This window comes from Puma concolor, chromosome A1 (genome assembly GCF_028749965.1).
Source record: "Puma concolor isolate L17-30 chromosome A1, mPumCon1.1.hap2, whole genome shotgun sequence".
NCBI lineage: Eukaryota > Metazoa > Chordata > Mammalia > Carnivora > Felidae > Puma > Puma concolor.
The window spans coordinates 240,558,814-240,572,517 of NC_141667.1; the positions used below are offsets into that span (position 1 = coordinate 240,558,814).

General features: G+C 36.6%; 1 protein-coding gene across 5 annotated transcripts in view; it reads left to right on the forward strand.

Moving 5' to 3' along the window:
• Positions 1 to 13,704, forward strand: part of XPO4 (exportin 4) — a 118,056-nt gene that overhangs the window by 43,077 nt on the left and 61,275 nt on the right. For 4 of the 5 annotated variants that reach the window (XM_086715264.1, XM_025923565.2, XM_086715260.1 and 1 more), the window contains 2 exons: positions 7,778 to 7,894; positions 8,632 to 8,785. In XM_086715264.1, coding sequence (XP_086571390.1) covers positions 7,778 to 7,894; positions 8,632 to 8,785 — 271 coding nt within the window. Of the gene's footprint in view, positions 1 to 7,777; positions 7,895 to 8,631; positions 8,811 to 9,218; positions 9,232 to 13,704 lie in introns of all 5 variants that reach the window. The other variant, XM_086715258.1, reaches the window with a different exon arrangement.

Here is a 13,704-nt window from a genome sequence, read left to right on the forward strand (position 1 = left end):
CTGTCGTTGATGCTTGAAGGAAAAGCAAGTGGAGGTAAGTAGCCAGAAGTAGTAGGGAAAAGTTTTGGACCTGAGGCTGCTACTGAGAGATGTTATCCTAGCCCCTTACTGTTCTGAATCAAGTTACTCTTCCTATTTTAGATTCTACTTGAGGACATACTGTTTCATTTGCCAATCTGCAGTAAAGGAGTTTGCTTCATTGTGGCTGACCAGGATTTAAACTTTAGGAACTTAACTAGTAATTCTGAGATCTATATGTTTATGACTAACGCTCTTTCCCTGGTTAGTTTGGCGATCACATCAGCTGGGATTTCAGCGTCAAGGAAGAATTTCTGTGGCTTGTCCTCATCCCCCACAAGTAGCTTTATGGCTCCGGACGCAGAAGGCAAAGGATCCAGAGTCCCTTGCCTCTCAGGAATGAACACATTCTCAGGAATTGTGTTCTTCCCTTTCTTTCCCCTTGGGTAGTTTGACCCAGCACAGAAAGTAGTCCCAGTGCAACCTGGCATTTGCATCTTTTTGAGTCACTGAAATAACCGGTGTTTTGACAATGATAGAACAGATGTAACTAACTCTTGAGCTAGAAAAGGTTTTGTTCTGTTCATAGTGCATACACTCTGAGAATAGTGGATAACTTTAATATCCTCATGAAATATTCCAAAACAGAAAGTTTTTTTTTGTTTTAAGTTGAATTTCTACTAGCAGGGTTAAGAACTTTTATAGTTGTAGAGAATGTGTAGTGGGAGATAGAATTTAATTTCAAGGTTGCCAGATGAATTTACATCGGGGAGCACGCTGAAACATTTAACTAGAAAAGTACTTTCACGTTTACACAGCAGGTGAAATGCCCGTGTGGCAAAAGGCCACCGCGTGGCCGTCCCTACTTGTCCTTGCCCAGCAGCTTGAAACTAGCTCATTCGGCAGATCTAAAACAATGAGGTTACGGACCAGTGAAACATTTTGCTATGTATACTTCTCTGTTTTCTTCTGAGACCATTAAGTTTGTGGGAACGCTTTAAGAATGTACTTAAGATTTTCTTAGTCTCAGAGACATGAATACCAGTGGGAGAACGTTTGATTTAAAAGAGTTTGAGAGAGAGTTGGAGGGGCAGAGAGAGAGAGAGGGAGAGGGAAAATGAGAGAGAGAGAGAGAGAGAGGGAGAGAGAATGAATGAATGAATGAATGAATGAATGAGAATGAATTCCAAGCAGGCTCTGCACTGTCAGCACAGAGCTGGATGTGGGGCTCAAAGTCACAAACCATGAAATCTTAACTGACTGAACCATCCAGGTGCCCCTGAAATTTTCTTTATACGGGTGATTTTAAGAGAAGAGATTTTAAGAAGAGATAAATGACTGATGGTTTTCGACAGGTGAAAGGGTTGACCTTATGAATTACTAAGTTAAGTAAGTAACTTTCCCATCATACTCTTCTAGAATAATGCTCCCATCAACCTTCATTGGTCAGAAACTGTTTGTAGTCTGGCTCTCCCTCTTCCCTTTCTAAGAGTATATTTTTTTGGTGGTCCATCCCCTTGTACTAGTGTAAAGTACATGTTCAAATAGGTTTAGGGGCAGTAGAGTATAATAGAACACCGATTCTGATTTTGGATTCACATTTAGGCGTAAATCCCATCCATCTCTGCCATTTACTACCTTACTGACTTGTACAAATTATTTACCATCTCTAGGCTCTGCTTTACTAATACTGTTTGTAAAATAAATTTAGTAATGTCCATGTCTGGGGCTCCCCAGATGAGGCAAGGCAATGTTAAGTGCATTTAGTGAGCATTCACTAATGAGCGTGCATTTCACCTCTGTGGCAGCCTAACACCCTTTGGCTTATAGAACTTGGGGACACATGCTACATTACGTCACTTCTTTTTCTGTCAGGTAATATTTTAAGTATTAAAATCAGAAGAAAGTGTTCATGCTTTTATTCATGAGTGGAAAGTGCATTTTTTAAAAATACATGTAACCAACATAATAACTTTTCGTTTAAATGCTTTAAGTTTCTTACAGTGTTTGTTCTTCACAGATAGTTTTATGGGAAAATACTGATTCATAAAGCATTTCCTAAGGAGGTTATATTTTTAAATATGGTACATTTTCCAGGTATCATGATATATTTTCAGAGTAATTGTGTTTGTGCAATTATTAAATAATAGTCGTTTCGTGCGTGTCTTTGTGGACAGGCTGTTTTCCTTCTGTGGTTATAAAAGTTGCCATGGTTACCTCGTCATACTTTGTACTAATGTCAGACCTGCTCTACTAATTTGAGAGGGATAGAAATGGAGACTTTACTTCCTAAGAAAATTAGCTAAATTTTTTATTTTAAATTAACATTTAAGCTGAGTTTTTCACCTATTTCACGTTTATTTCCTTTGAAAGTACTAGGCGTATATTAAATCACTTTTAAAGCTCTTTAATTTAGTATTTAAGCCTCTTGTCTTCCTCTTTCCTGTGCTAGAGAGAAGTGGGTGAGAAATTCACTTGTCTACAGCAGTGCTGCCCCTGGATGTGATAGCCAACCTAATCTCTCTTATCACAAGTCTCATTGATGTTTGCTTAGAAGAGCAGCTGGAAGTCTGCTTTATGTATGGCAACCTTTCATAAAGTTTATTCTTGGTAATAAATCTCCTGGGGTAAGAGCCAGGCTATTATAAGAGACAGTCCTCTCTCTGAACAAGAGTATTTTATTTTGTCAGCTGGAGTTAGTGTTTGAATATCTTGTGCTTGTGACAGTAAGCTGATGAGTAAGGCAAGCCATTTCTGAAGGGTATTTTTTCACTGTCATGAAATTAATGGCTTTCACTAGAAATGAGAATGCTGCTATAGGACTTGTAATGCGAAGACAACAGTTAACGTTAGTGAATTGTGAATTTCCAGTACTTAAGTGAAAGAAAACATACTAAAACTCATTTATAACTTTGAGACCTCATTGAATGTCTTCTATTTGTTTTACATATTTAAATTTTCATTTTGAAATTCGCAAGTGCTAAAAGAATAGCGAACACATCATGGATTCGTTTTCCACTTTCCTTTTGTTAATAGAGTGTTAGGCATAGAGGTACATGTTGATTCATTAATCCAACTAAGATTTACTGAGCATCTACTACATTGCTTTAGTGATGCTTCAGTTATGACTTTCTTTTTTTTTTAATCGTAAGTTTTCTTGTGACTTTAATTTCGTAGAATGTAGATAATCAAGAAGTGGGACCAAAAAAGCCAAAAAAAAGGTGTTTTTTATGATAATGATAAAAATACTGTTGTTTTACCTTCTCACATCATAAGCTGCTACATATATATAATACTTTTACCTGCATTATCTAATGGGAACCTTTGGACAATCATATGAATTAGGTGGGGCAGAGGGTGTTAACCCCCCTTATAGATGAGAAAACTGAGGCCAAGATAGATGAAGCGGTTTGCTCCCAGTTACTTGAGGTGGTAAATTTTGCACCATTAGAACCCATATTTTCTGACTCCTTTGTCAAAACAGTAAGAGCCTTGGACTAAGCCTCCAGAAAGTCATGTAGAGTCTTTTAATTTAGAATTTCTTCTGGACATAGTTGTAGTACATTTTCTTACTTGGTTTCTAACATGTTGAAACGACGATGATCAGTTCAGGACTGCTCGTTAGTGCTGGTCAGATTGCCGGCCGCAGTGAGTGGTGGACACCAGCAAAGAAACCGGAGCAAACACAAAACAAAACGCACTGACTCCGGTGCACTTTGTCAGGGGGCGTGAAGCCTCATACACTTTAGTAGATAGATTCCAAGTCTTTCCTTGATTACAACATCATATAATAATTGCCTTAGAAATAATAATTTTGGGAAAATTTACATGGAGGAAGTTGCATTAAAAATGTTTGCTGGGGGGGCGCCTGGGTGGCTCAGTCGGTTGAGCGTCCGACTTCGGCTCAGGTCATGATCTCACAGCTGGTGAGTTCAAGCCCCGCGTTGGGCTCTGTGTTGACAACTCAGAGCCTGGAGCCTGCTTTCGATTCTGTGTCTCCCTCCCCCTCTGCCCCTAACCCACTCGCATTCTGTCTCTGTCTCTCTCAAAAATAAATAAACGTTAAAAAAATTTGTTTAAAAAAAAAATGTTTGTTGGCTGTATTTGGAAAATTAACAGATATTAACTTAATTCTCTATAATCTGGGATAAATGAAGCATTCTGTGTTAACCTCTTACACTTCTAAGATTTGTACTAATGGTATTTTATACTGGTCTCATCGCTGTTTGCTTTGGTATGACAGTCTTAGTATACTCCTTGTCAATCAGCTTTGATCTGATTTCATTGAAATTCACCACTCTAAATTATTCACAACAGCTTTTGTTTCTGACCCTCTTAAGTATCAGAGTCTCTGTCTCAAGCACAGAAAGAGTATCTAACTCTGACTATGACAGAGTGCAGAGAGGCAGCGCTTGAGGGTACTGATCAGTAGAAGGGGAGTTAAGATGTAATGCACTTGGGATGACCATTGAGACCGAAAAGTCTGAAGGGAGCAGACAGGGACCTTCTACAAGGGTAAGAAAAACAAAAATTTGTGATCCCTCAGAGGCAGATTTGATGTCCCCCCCCCCCCGTTTCTTTGTCCTGAGAAGGAGCTGTCCTCGTTTTTTCCCATAGGATTTCAGTTTTGGCTTGCTTCCCTAGCTGTCTTCATTACAGTGCAATGCACCTACTGTGAAGGTAACTTGACTGTAATGAGATTTGATTGATAATCAAACACTGAAAATGAGGAACCATATTGGGAATTGAGTCCTGGGCACTGTGATATGTGGTCTGTGAATAGGGAGAAGTACTGTGATACTGTGTTGACATGTGTGGGAGTGCTTGGTTCTCACTGCTTAGTTCTCCATCGTTCTCCAGGAATCTCTGTTAATTTGGCCCCGTTGAGCCGTAGTGCTATGGGATATTGAATGTTTATGATGCTAATCTCAAATCCTTACAGGACTTCCAAATTAAGGAGCAGTAAAACAAATCTTTTAATGATGAGACTGTCTTACTGAATTATGGTTCTTTGAAAGCTGGTAATTTTAGGTACGTTAACACCAGAATATTTGGTTTCTGGTATACTTGTAACCATGCTGCATAATTTATTTTTATGTATTTCTTATGTCTTTGGCAGCAATTTGAAAAGAACTTACTTTTAAAAATTTGTCTTTTTATTTCAAAAGTATAAAGTGGAAAACAATACATACAGGTTGCTAGAAATGGCATATAAATGATGTATACCTATGCATTAAAAATTAGAAAGCTGTGAACAAATGTTTACAGTAATAATCTCAGGATGGTAGGATTGTGGGCAGCTTCCTTTGTACTTTCCTGTACTTTCTAGTTTTTCTAAGATTAAGATCTTTTTATGGGAAAAACTTAAAAATGAAATATTCTTATGTTCGGAGAACTGAATCTATATATAGTAAGACTGTTTTATTCTTAATTATCATGTGTTAAGAATATACTTTCTTTTATGGGTGAATTTTACTTCATCAGTGTGAAAGTTTGCTGTCTTGGAGAGATGGTCTTTATTGCCACTCACGAAGCCTTCCCATCCCACTGAGGGCTCCTTGTTTGTGTCATGAGGTTGTAGTTAAAAGAGACTTATTTTTAAAACGTCTTCCTTTTTCTGAGCAGCATTAACCCCAGAAAGTCCTCAGCTCTCAATGCTCCTGCCCTTTTTATTCACTCATTTTTTCCTATCTTGACTTAAAACACATGCGTGTATTCTTAGGAAGTGTTTATTTCACATAAAAATGAAGCTTCATCGTGAGCATGTATTTCATTAATTAGAGTTGTGTTATTGAAAATTTGAATGTGGTCATAGTTTAAAAATATGCCATTTTGTGGTGAATAGAGGTTGACACTAACAGTTTGTGGTAAATTACTTGTGGAAAATTACACAGATAATAATAATCTATTTGTAAGAGTGATAAGTTTGTGTTTACTGAGAGCTTCTGGGTTCATAATATTCTATTCGCTGAAGTCTGACTTAGAAAGGAGAGAAAAGCCAAGGCTGAAAGATAGAAAATATAGGATGTTGTAAAATGTTTCCAGAATCAGGATCCATGTAATCCATCGTGTTAGATTTCTCTGTGCGCTAATTTTTTGCTTTGAATTTTATTAATTTGAATTTAATACCTACTTTCCCCCACTAAAGCCTGGGTATATTTAAAAATCTTAAGTTTTTAAAATGTTCATAGTTGGTCCCAGTGTTATTTAAATGTATCGGTGAGGTTTTGATTGTTGGTACTTTAATCGTCAATCACCATTTTAAAAGAAAGCCGTATTTTAAACTACAATTTTTTTTAACTAAAAAAAGAAAAAAGAGGGAAGGTACAAGATGAATTTCTAAGATCCCTTTAATGTGTAGAATGAAGTGAGTATGTGCCAGACTGTGTTCTCTGTAAGAGGCTCTTTAGTGCTTGGTTTCTCAGACCAGGTTTCTTCCTCATATGCCTGGGGCCATGCAGAGGCAGTTAAGCTTGTACACTTCTCTTGATGATTTGGGGAAGGGAGGACGTTTTTATAATAAAAGAAATGTATATCTTGAAGTAAAGTTACAAAGAGAGAGAGAGTGTGTGTGTGTTTAAACTAAACCGGGCGTATTAAGAGTACTTTTACCATTGTTGAAGGCAGCTTGGTCTATACCCGAGATTCTTGAGGGAATTTGCATATATCTCTATTATTAAGCTTCCCTAGTGTGAAAAAGTCTAAAAACTGCTTGAATGTATGAGCTAGTGTGCCATCCATAAATATTAGTTATACAGACGTGCATGTTTATTTTAGTTGAGATAAAGAGGCAGATAGGAATTTAATTCTTTTTACAGTTTTTAGAGGAAAGTCTCAGACGTGTACAAAAATAGACATAGAGTATATTGGTCATCCATGTAATCATCCTTCATTCAGCCTTAGCAAATGTCAGCTCATGCCATTAGGAATTTAATTTTGTGTATATTTGCTAAGATTTGCCAAGATAAGCATCTGTAAGGTCAAGGTACTGACATCAGAAGCATTTCTGAACAAAGATGTTGCAGTTGGTGGGCGGGTAGAACTGTGTTCAGCTGTTGTATAAGCTCGCATAAATAGTATCGTCTTGACTTTAATCTTTCGGTTGTTCAGAGGTAGTGTGCATATTTCTGTTTAACCCCTGGAAACTTGCCAAAATAATTTGTATCCTCTCCATCCTTGGCACCTTGACTCTAAATCTAAATAGTCTATGAATAAAAGCAACAAGTTGATATTAGGAGCCTGTTGGATAGAGCCATTAAGAACGACCATCTTCAGTTTTCATTTAAAAAACTTTTGTGAACTATTCCATTTAATGTTCTGGATGCTATAAAATCTGTTGCATTTTTCATCTATGCACTTTATAGACATGAGAACATAGACAGACCTGGATTCAAATCTCAGCTGGCCTTAATTACTTACCTCTCCAAATCTTACTTGTTCAACTGTAAATGGGGATATGGATTGTTGTGTGAAGTGAATGAAGTGATACATTCAACATTGATAATCTTGAAATGTCATTTGCACTCCATGATTGAATACATGTATGTCCCAAGTTCAAGTCATAGATGGATTTGTATAAGTGAAGTTGATTACTAGGCTACTTAGAAAGAAGAGCTATCTTTACTTTGTCATGTCTAGTTTTGTGACTGGTAGGTGTAAGATCTAAAGATAGAAAATGTTCTTTAAACAAATGCTGTATTGAAGCAAAACATTGGGAGAAAATAATGCCTTACAGTTGTTTCTTATCAAATAATTACAGCAAACTTTGGCCTGTTCTATTCTAACTGCACTATTGAGCGAATTCTCAAGTTCAAGTAAAACTAGCAACATTGGACTCAGTATGGAATTCCATGGCAACTGCAAAAGAGTTTTTCAGGTATTGGTATTTTTGTTTTTACGTTTTATTAGATTGTTAACACAGTCTTTTCCTAATGGAGTAAGAACACTTATTTTGCCTAGTTGAGTGATGGCCTCTACTTGAAGATTTGTGTTGCAATTTCATAGTATTTAGTAAAGGATAAAGGATGGGATAGGATAGAGACTTGGTGCACATAGCTAACAATTTAAGATTTCTTGTTAATTCTAGTCTTTAAACAAAACAAAAAGGAAATACCGCTCCAAACATCCTTAGATTAGTTACGCTGTTCTTACTGCGTTCAGATGCAACTAATTCAATTGGTAGGACTGTTGGCCTTAAAATAGGCCTGGCAGAATGCCAACGAGGGCCATGTAGTTAAAATGTTATTGCAGATGGTGTGGGCTCTTTGTCTCATATGTATTGTTTGGCTCTGAAGTAAAGTTATGTGAAGGCATTGGCTTAAATCCGAGGGCTCTGCACCAAAGCAACTGACCCCCTCCAGCTCTGTAGTAGCTGTCAAAGACTCGACCTCTCGAGCATTTGTATTATAGTAGATGCGTTCCGACCGGTGTCACTGGAAAGCATACTGTGCTATAAATTATGAGCAGGCCTAAAAATGGAAAATTTTCTTAAGGAGGTAGTGGTTTCCATCAGAAATTTTGGGGGTTTTGTTTGTTTTGTTTTATGGTTCTTAAATGGGAATACATTTTGAATAAGCTTTTGATCGAAAAGTACGTGTGATTTATTTATTACAGGAAGAAGACCTTCGTCAGATCTTCATGCTAACAGTTGAAGTTCTTCAGGAATTCAGCAGGCGGGAAAACCTCAATGCTCAGATGTCTTCGGTATTTCAGCGTTACCTTGCCCTCGCCAATCAAGTCTTGAGCTGGAACTTTCTTCCTCCAAATTATATCCTTTTAACAACTGAATTGTGGTGATTTTCATAGATTACTTAATTATGGCTAAAAACGTTTTATCTTTGCAGGTTTGTAAAGCACATTGTTGAAAGAAAATACGCTTTTTTTAGAAATGGAATTTAATTTTTTTCTTTTTATAATACACAATGTAGTGGACGACTTACAAGATTTAAAATTTCATTCACAACTTTATAGAAAAGAGTTCAATAAATGAAAGCATTTAGTGGATAGTGGGGCTATTGCTAACTAAGGAATAGCAGTGTTTCTTAGGAAGGAAAAGGAAAAAGGTGGGAAGCGCATTTCTATCAAGAAACTGAATCATTTTCTCTGTGTAACATGTAATTATGTTGGATTTTTTTGGCTGACCTTAAAGACTAATTTTTCATGCTCTAATTTGATTTTTATGGATGACGGTATTGTTCAAGTGTGGATAACAAGGTAAGTAATACAGTTATTCTTTGGTGACCTTTTTTAAAATAAAAATCTCAAACTTTTATTTCTAGCTAATTATTAGTAATATAAAATAAGCTTAAGTGAGTTACATTGTAGGTACGTATATCTGCTCTTCAAAAAATCAGTTATTGAAGTAGAGAAATTTGTATTTTATAAAGCAGGTTCTTAGTTTAAGGTTTATGATTTGCTTTCTAGAACATTTATTGCCTGTTGATAGATTGAAAGCAATACTATCTAGTGTCTCTTAATTTTTTCATAGCTGAATCAGACAAATTCTTAGCTGATGTTAGGCAGATTACTTAAAGTCTCTGAGTCTCAGTTATTCCAAATATAAAATGGGGATATGGATAGTTAAGTGAATTTAATGTAGTAATACATTTAAAACTCTCAGGAGTTAGCTACTATTTATTGAGCTTGTAATAGCTTCTTTGAATAAAGAAGTTCATCAGCTAGCTGTCTACGTTATGCTCTTTTTTTCTTGATCTGATATATAAGAGATCTAATCTGTTGTATGTGTCTTTAATCAGTCTCCTCCTGGGTACCTGGATGAGGGGGAGAGGGAATCTGTTTAGGAGAAAAAAGACGATAAGCAAACAGGAAATACGTATTCAGCCGTATCAGAGATTTAGGATGAGACCCCTCTTTATCCCAACAGAGCCGAGGGTTGTTACATTCACATACATAGAGATCACCAAATGTTTTTGGCTGGTAAAATTTTAAATTTTAAAGGGGTCAGGTAGGGTGAAGTACAGTGTTTTCTTCTATTTTCAAGTTAATACATTCATGTAGTAGAAAACTAACTATGTGTTGTGTACAGGGTGTTGAGTCTGTGACTTAGACCCTGAGTTCTCCAGTTTTATTTCCCCAAGGCAGTCCTAGTGAGCTGCTGCTTTATGGGGCAGAGCTCACAGTGACGGTAATTACTTTCCCTTTTTATCCTTGCTCTTTAATCATTTTTCTACAAGTAATTTATTTTATGTCTTCAGTATATTCTTTTTGGGGTTGTTAAAAGGCACATATTTTAAGTTTGCTTTTTTAAAAATTTCCCCTTTGAGTGTTGCAGTGTGAGTTTTGCTCCAGTTTTTGTTAGTAAGAAAAGGAAAGATGTTGAAAAACTTAGAGACAGATTTAAAAAGTAACAGACCATATGGAGCTATCAAAACATTAATTATAAATGTAGGGAAAATCAACAAAAGTTACACTGCATATATTGGAGCCAATTTTAAAGTCTCTGCGTTAGGGGGAAATGTAGTTGGCTGAAGAGTGACTGTTTTGTAGAGGGAAACAGTGCTCTGGGAGTTTGGAAACAAAGTTTGTCTAAAGATACACACACATAAAATATTTTTATAAAGTATTTAGATAAAGCTTTGGAAAACCTGTCATCTGAAAATAATAAGCACAGCTACAGTGTTCCCAAAGGAAATAATTCCTTGTTTGAAGAAAAGTAAGTCTTCATCTTGACCTTTGGATATTCTACTTCGTGACTTACAAATGAATTCTTTCGTGAGCGTAGTTCGCATAGTCGCCGTTTGTTGGCTTCCTAGTCCTTCCTTTAAGTGGGTTAGCTTTAAGTGCAGGAGAAAGAGCATGGCAGTGGAGTTAAACTAAGCTACATTTTCAGTGCTAATTAAACGGAATCAGTTTCATGGAATCCAATTCTGATATAATTTCTAATTTTGGGAGTTTCTTGGTGATCTATTCAGTCAGTGGGGAGGGAATTGGATATTCAGCTTTGTACCTTTAAGAGGGCCTATAGAACAAGTTTAACCTAGTTATATGTATTAAGTGGATGGCTTTTTAGAAATGATTTATCTTTTAAGGTAGATGAGTAGCAAGTGGACCTTGTAAAATATGTATCTTGTAGCATACATATATATTAAAAAAATTTTTTTTAATGTTTATTTTTGAAGGAAAGAGAGACAGAGCATGAGTGGGGGGAGGGCGGAGAGAGAGGGAGACGCAGAATCTGAAGCAGGCTCCAGGCTTCAGGCTGTCAGCACAGAGCCTGATGTGGGGCTCGAATTCACGGACCGTGAGATCATGACCTGAGCTGAAGTTGGATGCTTAACAAACCGAGCCACCCAGGTGCCCCTGTATCAACTATATTTGATCATTTGCAATGATATCATGTTAAATGAGGCTGTATTAAGTTGTCAGTATCAATCCTTATTCATAATTTTTTATAATTTGCTTCTCTTTTGCATCTTTTTATTTTGATGTAATTCTAAACATTCAGAGATAACTGTAAGAGTAATTCAAAGAATTGCTGTATGCCCTACTACCAAGATTCACCAGTTGAAAATGTTTTGTCCCTTTCTTTTTCTCTCTTTCTGTCTCTATATATACATAATTTTTTGTTGTAAAGATATGCCACACTTTTTATTTATCCATTGATCAACTTATTGACGGTTGGTTTCAACTCTTTGGTTACTGTGAATAATGCTGCTGCTGTGAGCATTCATTGTAAGTTTATGTTTGGACTTATGTTTTCATTTCTGTGAGATATACCTAGGAGTAGAATTGCTGGGTCATATGGAAACTCTGTGTTTAACCTTTTGAGGAGTTGCCAAGCTGTTTTCTGGAGTAGCTGTACCATTTTACATTCCCACCAGCAGTATATGAGTGTTCCAGATTTTCTACATTCTGGCTAAGACTTTGTAATCTGTGTGTCCATAGCCATCCTGTTTCATACGAAGCAGGATCTCATTGTGTTTTGATTTGCATTACCCTGATGGTTAATTTATTAAACATTTTATGTAGGTATAGGCCATTGTTTATCTTCTTTGGAAAACTGCTATTCAGATCCTTTGTCTATACTTTAATTGGTTTGTTTGTTTAAAATTGAGTTGTAATAGTTCTTTTATATTCTGGATACAAGTCTCTTAAATACACGATTTTCACGTATTTCCTCCATTTCTGTGAGTCGCATTTTACTTTTTTATGTTGTCCTTTGAAACACAGAAAATTTGCATTTTGATGATGTCCAATTTATTTATTTTTTCATTTGTTGTCATATCTCAGAAATCATTGCTTTATCCAAGGTCATGAAAATTTATGCCTGTGTTTTCTTCTAAGACTGGCTTCTTACATATAAGCTCTTATATTGAAGACTTTGATCCGTTTTGGGTTAAGTTTTATGTGTGATGTGAGATAGTGGTCCAGCTTTATTCTTTTGCATGTGGATATCAGGTATCCCAACAGATGTTTGACCATTGATTAGAAAGGTAGAAGAGGTGGGATGTGGGGGGTGGGGGGGGGTGGGGGTGGGGATCAGTTAGTTAAGCGTCCCACTTTGGCTCAGGGTATGCTCTCACAGTTCATGAGTTTGAGCCCTGCGTCAGGCTCTGCTCACAGCTTAGAGCCTGGAGCCTGCTTTGGATTCTGTGTCTCCCTCTCTCTGCCCCTCCCCTGCTCATGCTCTGTCTTTCTTGCTCTCAAAAATAAATAAAACATTTAGTAAATAAATAAATCAATCTAGAAGAGGCTGGGGAAGTAGGAAGTACCTGATATATGTCATGGTGGTGAATGATTATTGTGTCTGTTAATGTGTAATTTAGTTGCCCTAACATCAGTTTTTAATTTGGAATACCAAAAGAATTGATAGGAGAAATTATTCATATGAATAAATGATCTATAGGGTTAGATATGCATGCTCAGCCTACCAATTTTGTATTTAGTAGGTATTACGTAAATATTTGTTGATAAATGAAAGGACATGCTTATAACCTGAAATATATATTAGGTTGCTTGGGAGGAAATTTTGAGTAATTGACTGCTGAAGCTTTTGTAAATTTCTTACAGAGAAATGTGTAAATTATGACCTAAAAATGTTATTGTGAAGCCAGTGCACACTGACTCAACAGTGGAGCTAAGATGTGCAGAGAGATATTAGTGAAAAGGATGCATGGATTGAATATTGAGATATTTATTAGTATTTAAGACTGTTAGTCCTGTCATAATTAATTTGCAGTGATCTTGGGTCAAGATTAATGTGCATACAGGGTTTCGCTAAAGAAATCCTAACTCTACGGCAGGGGTTCTCAGTTGGGGTGATTTTGCATACTTGGGACATTTGGCCATGTCTGGAGACATATTTGGTTATCACAACTAGGGGAGTGTTACTTAGGCAACTGGTGAGTAGAGGCCAGGGGTATTACTAGACACCGTAGAATGCACAGGACAGCTCCCACGAGAAGTAGTTACTGTGTCCAAAAGGTCAATAGTGACCCACACAAAAACTTTTATGTGAATGTACTTAGCAGTATTATTTATAATGGGCAACAAGTGGAAGTGACCCAAGTAGCCATCAACTGATGAATGGATAAATGTGGTTTGCTCACATAGCAGAATATTATTCATCAATAAAAAGGAAGACTGGTACTGATACATGCAACAAAATGGATACACCTTGGAAACCTCATACATCTTAAGTGAAAGAATTCATTCACAAAAGACTGC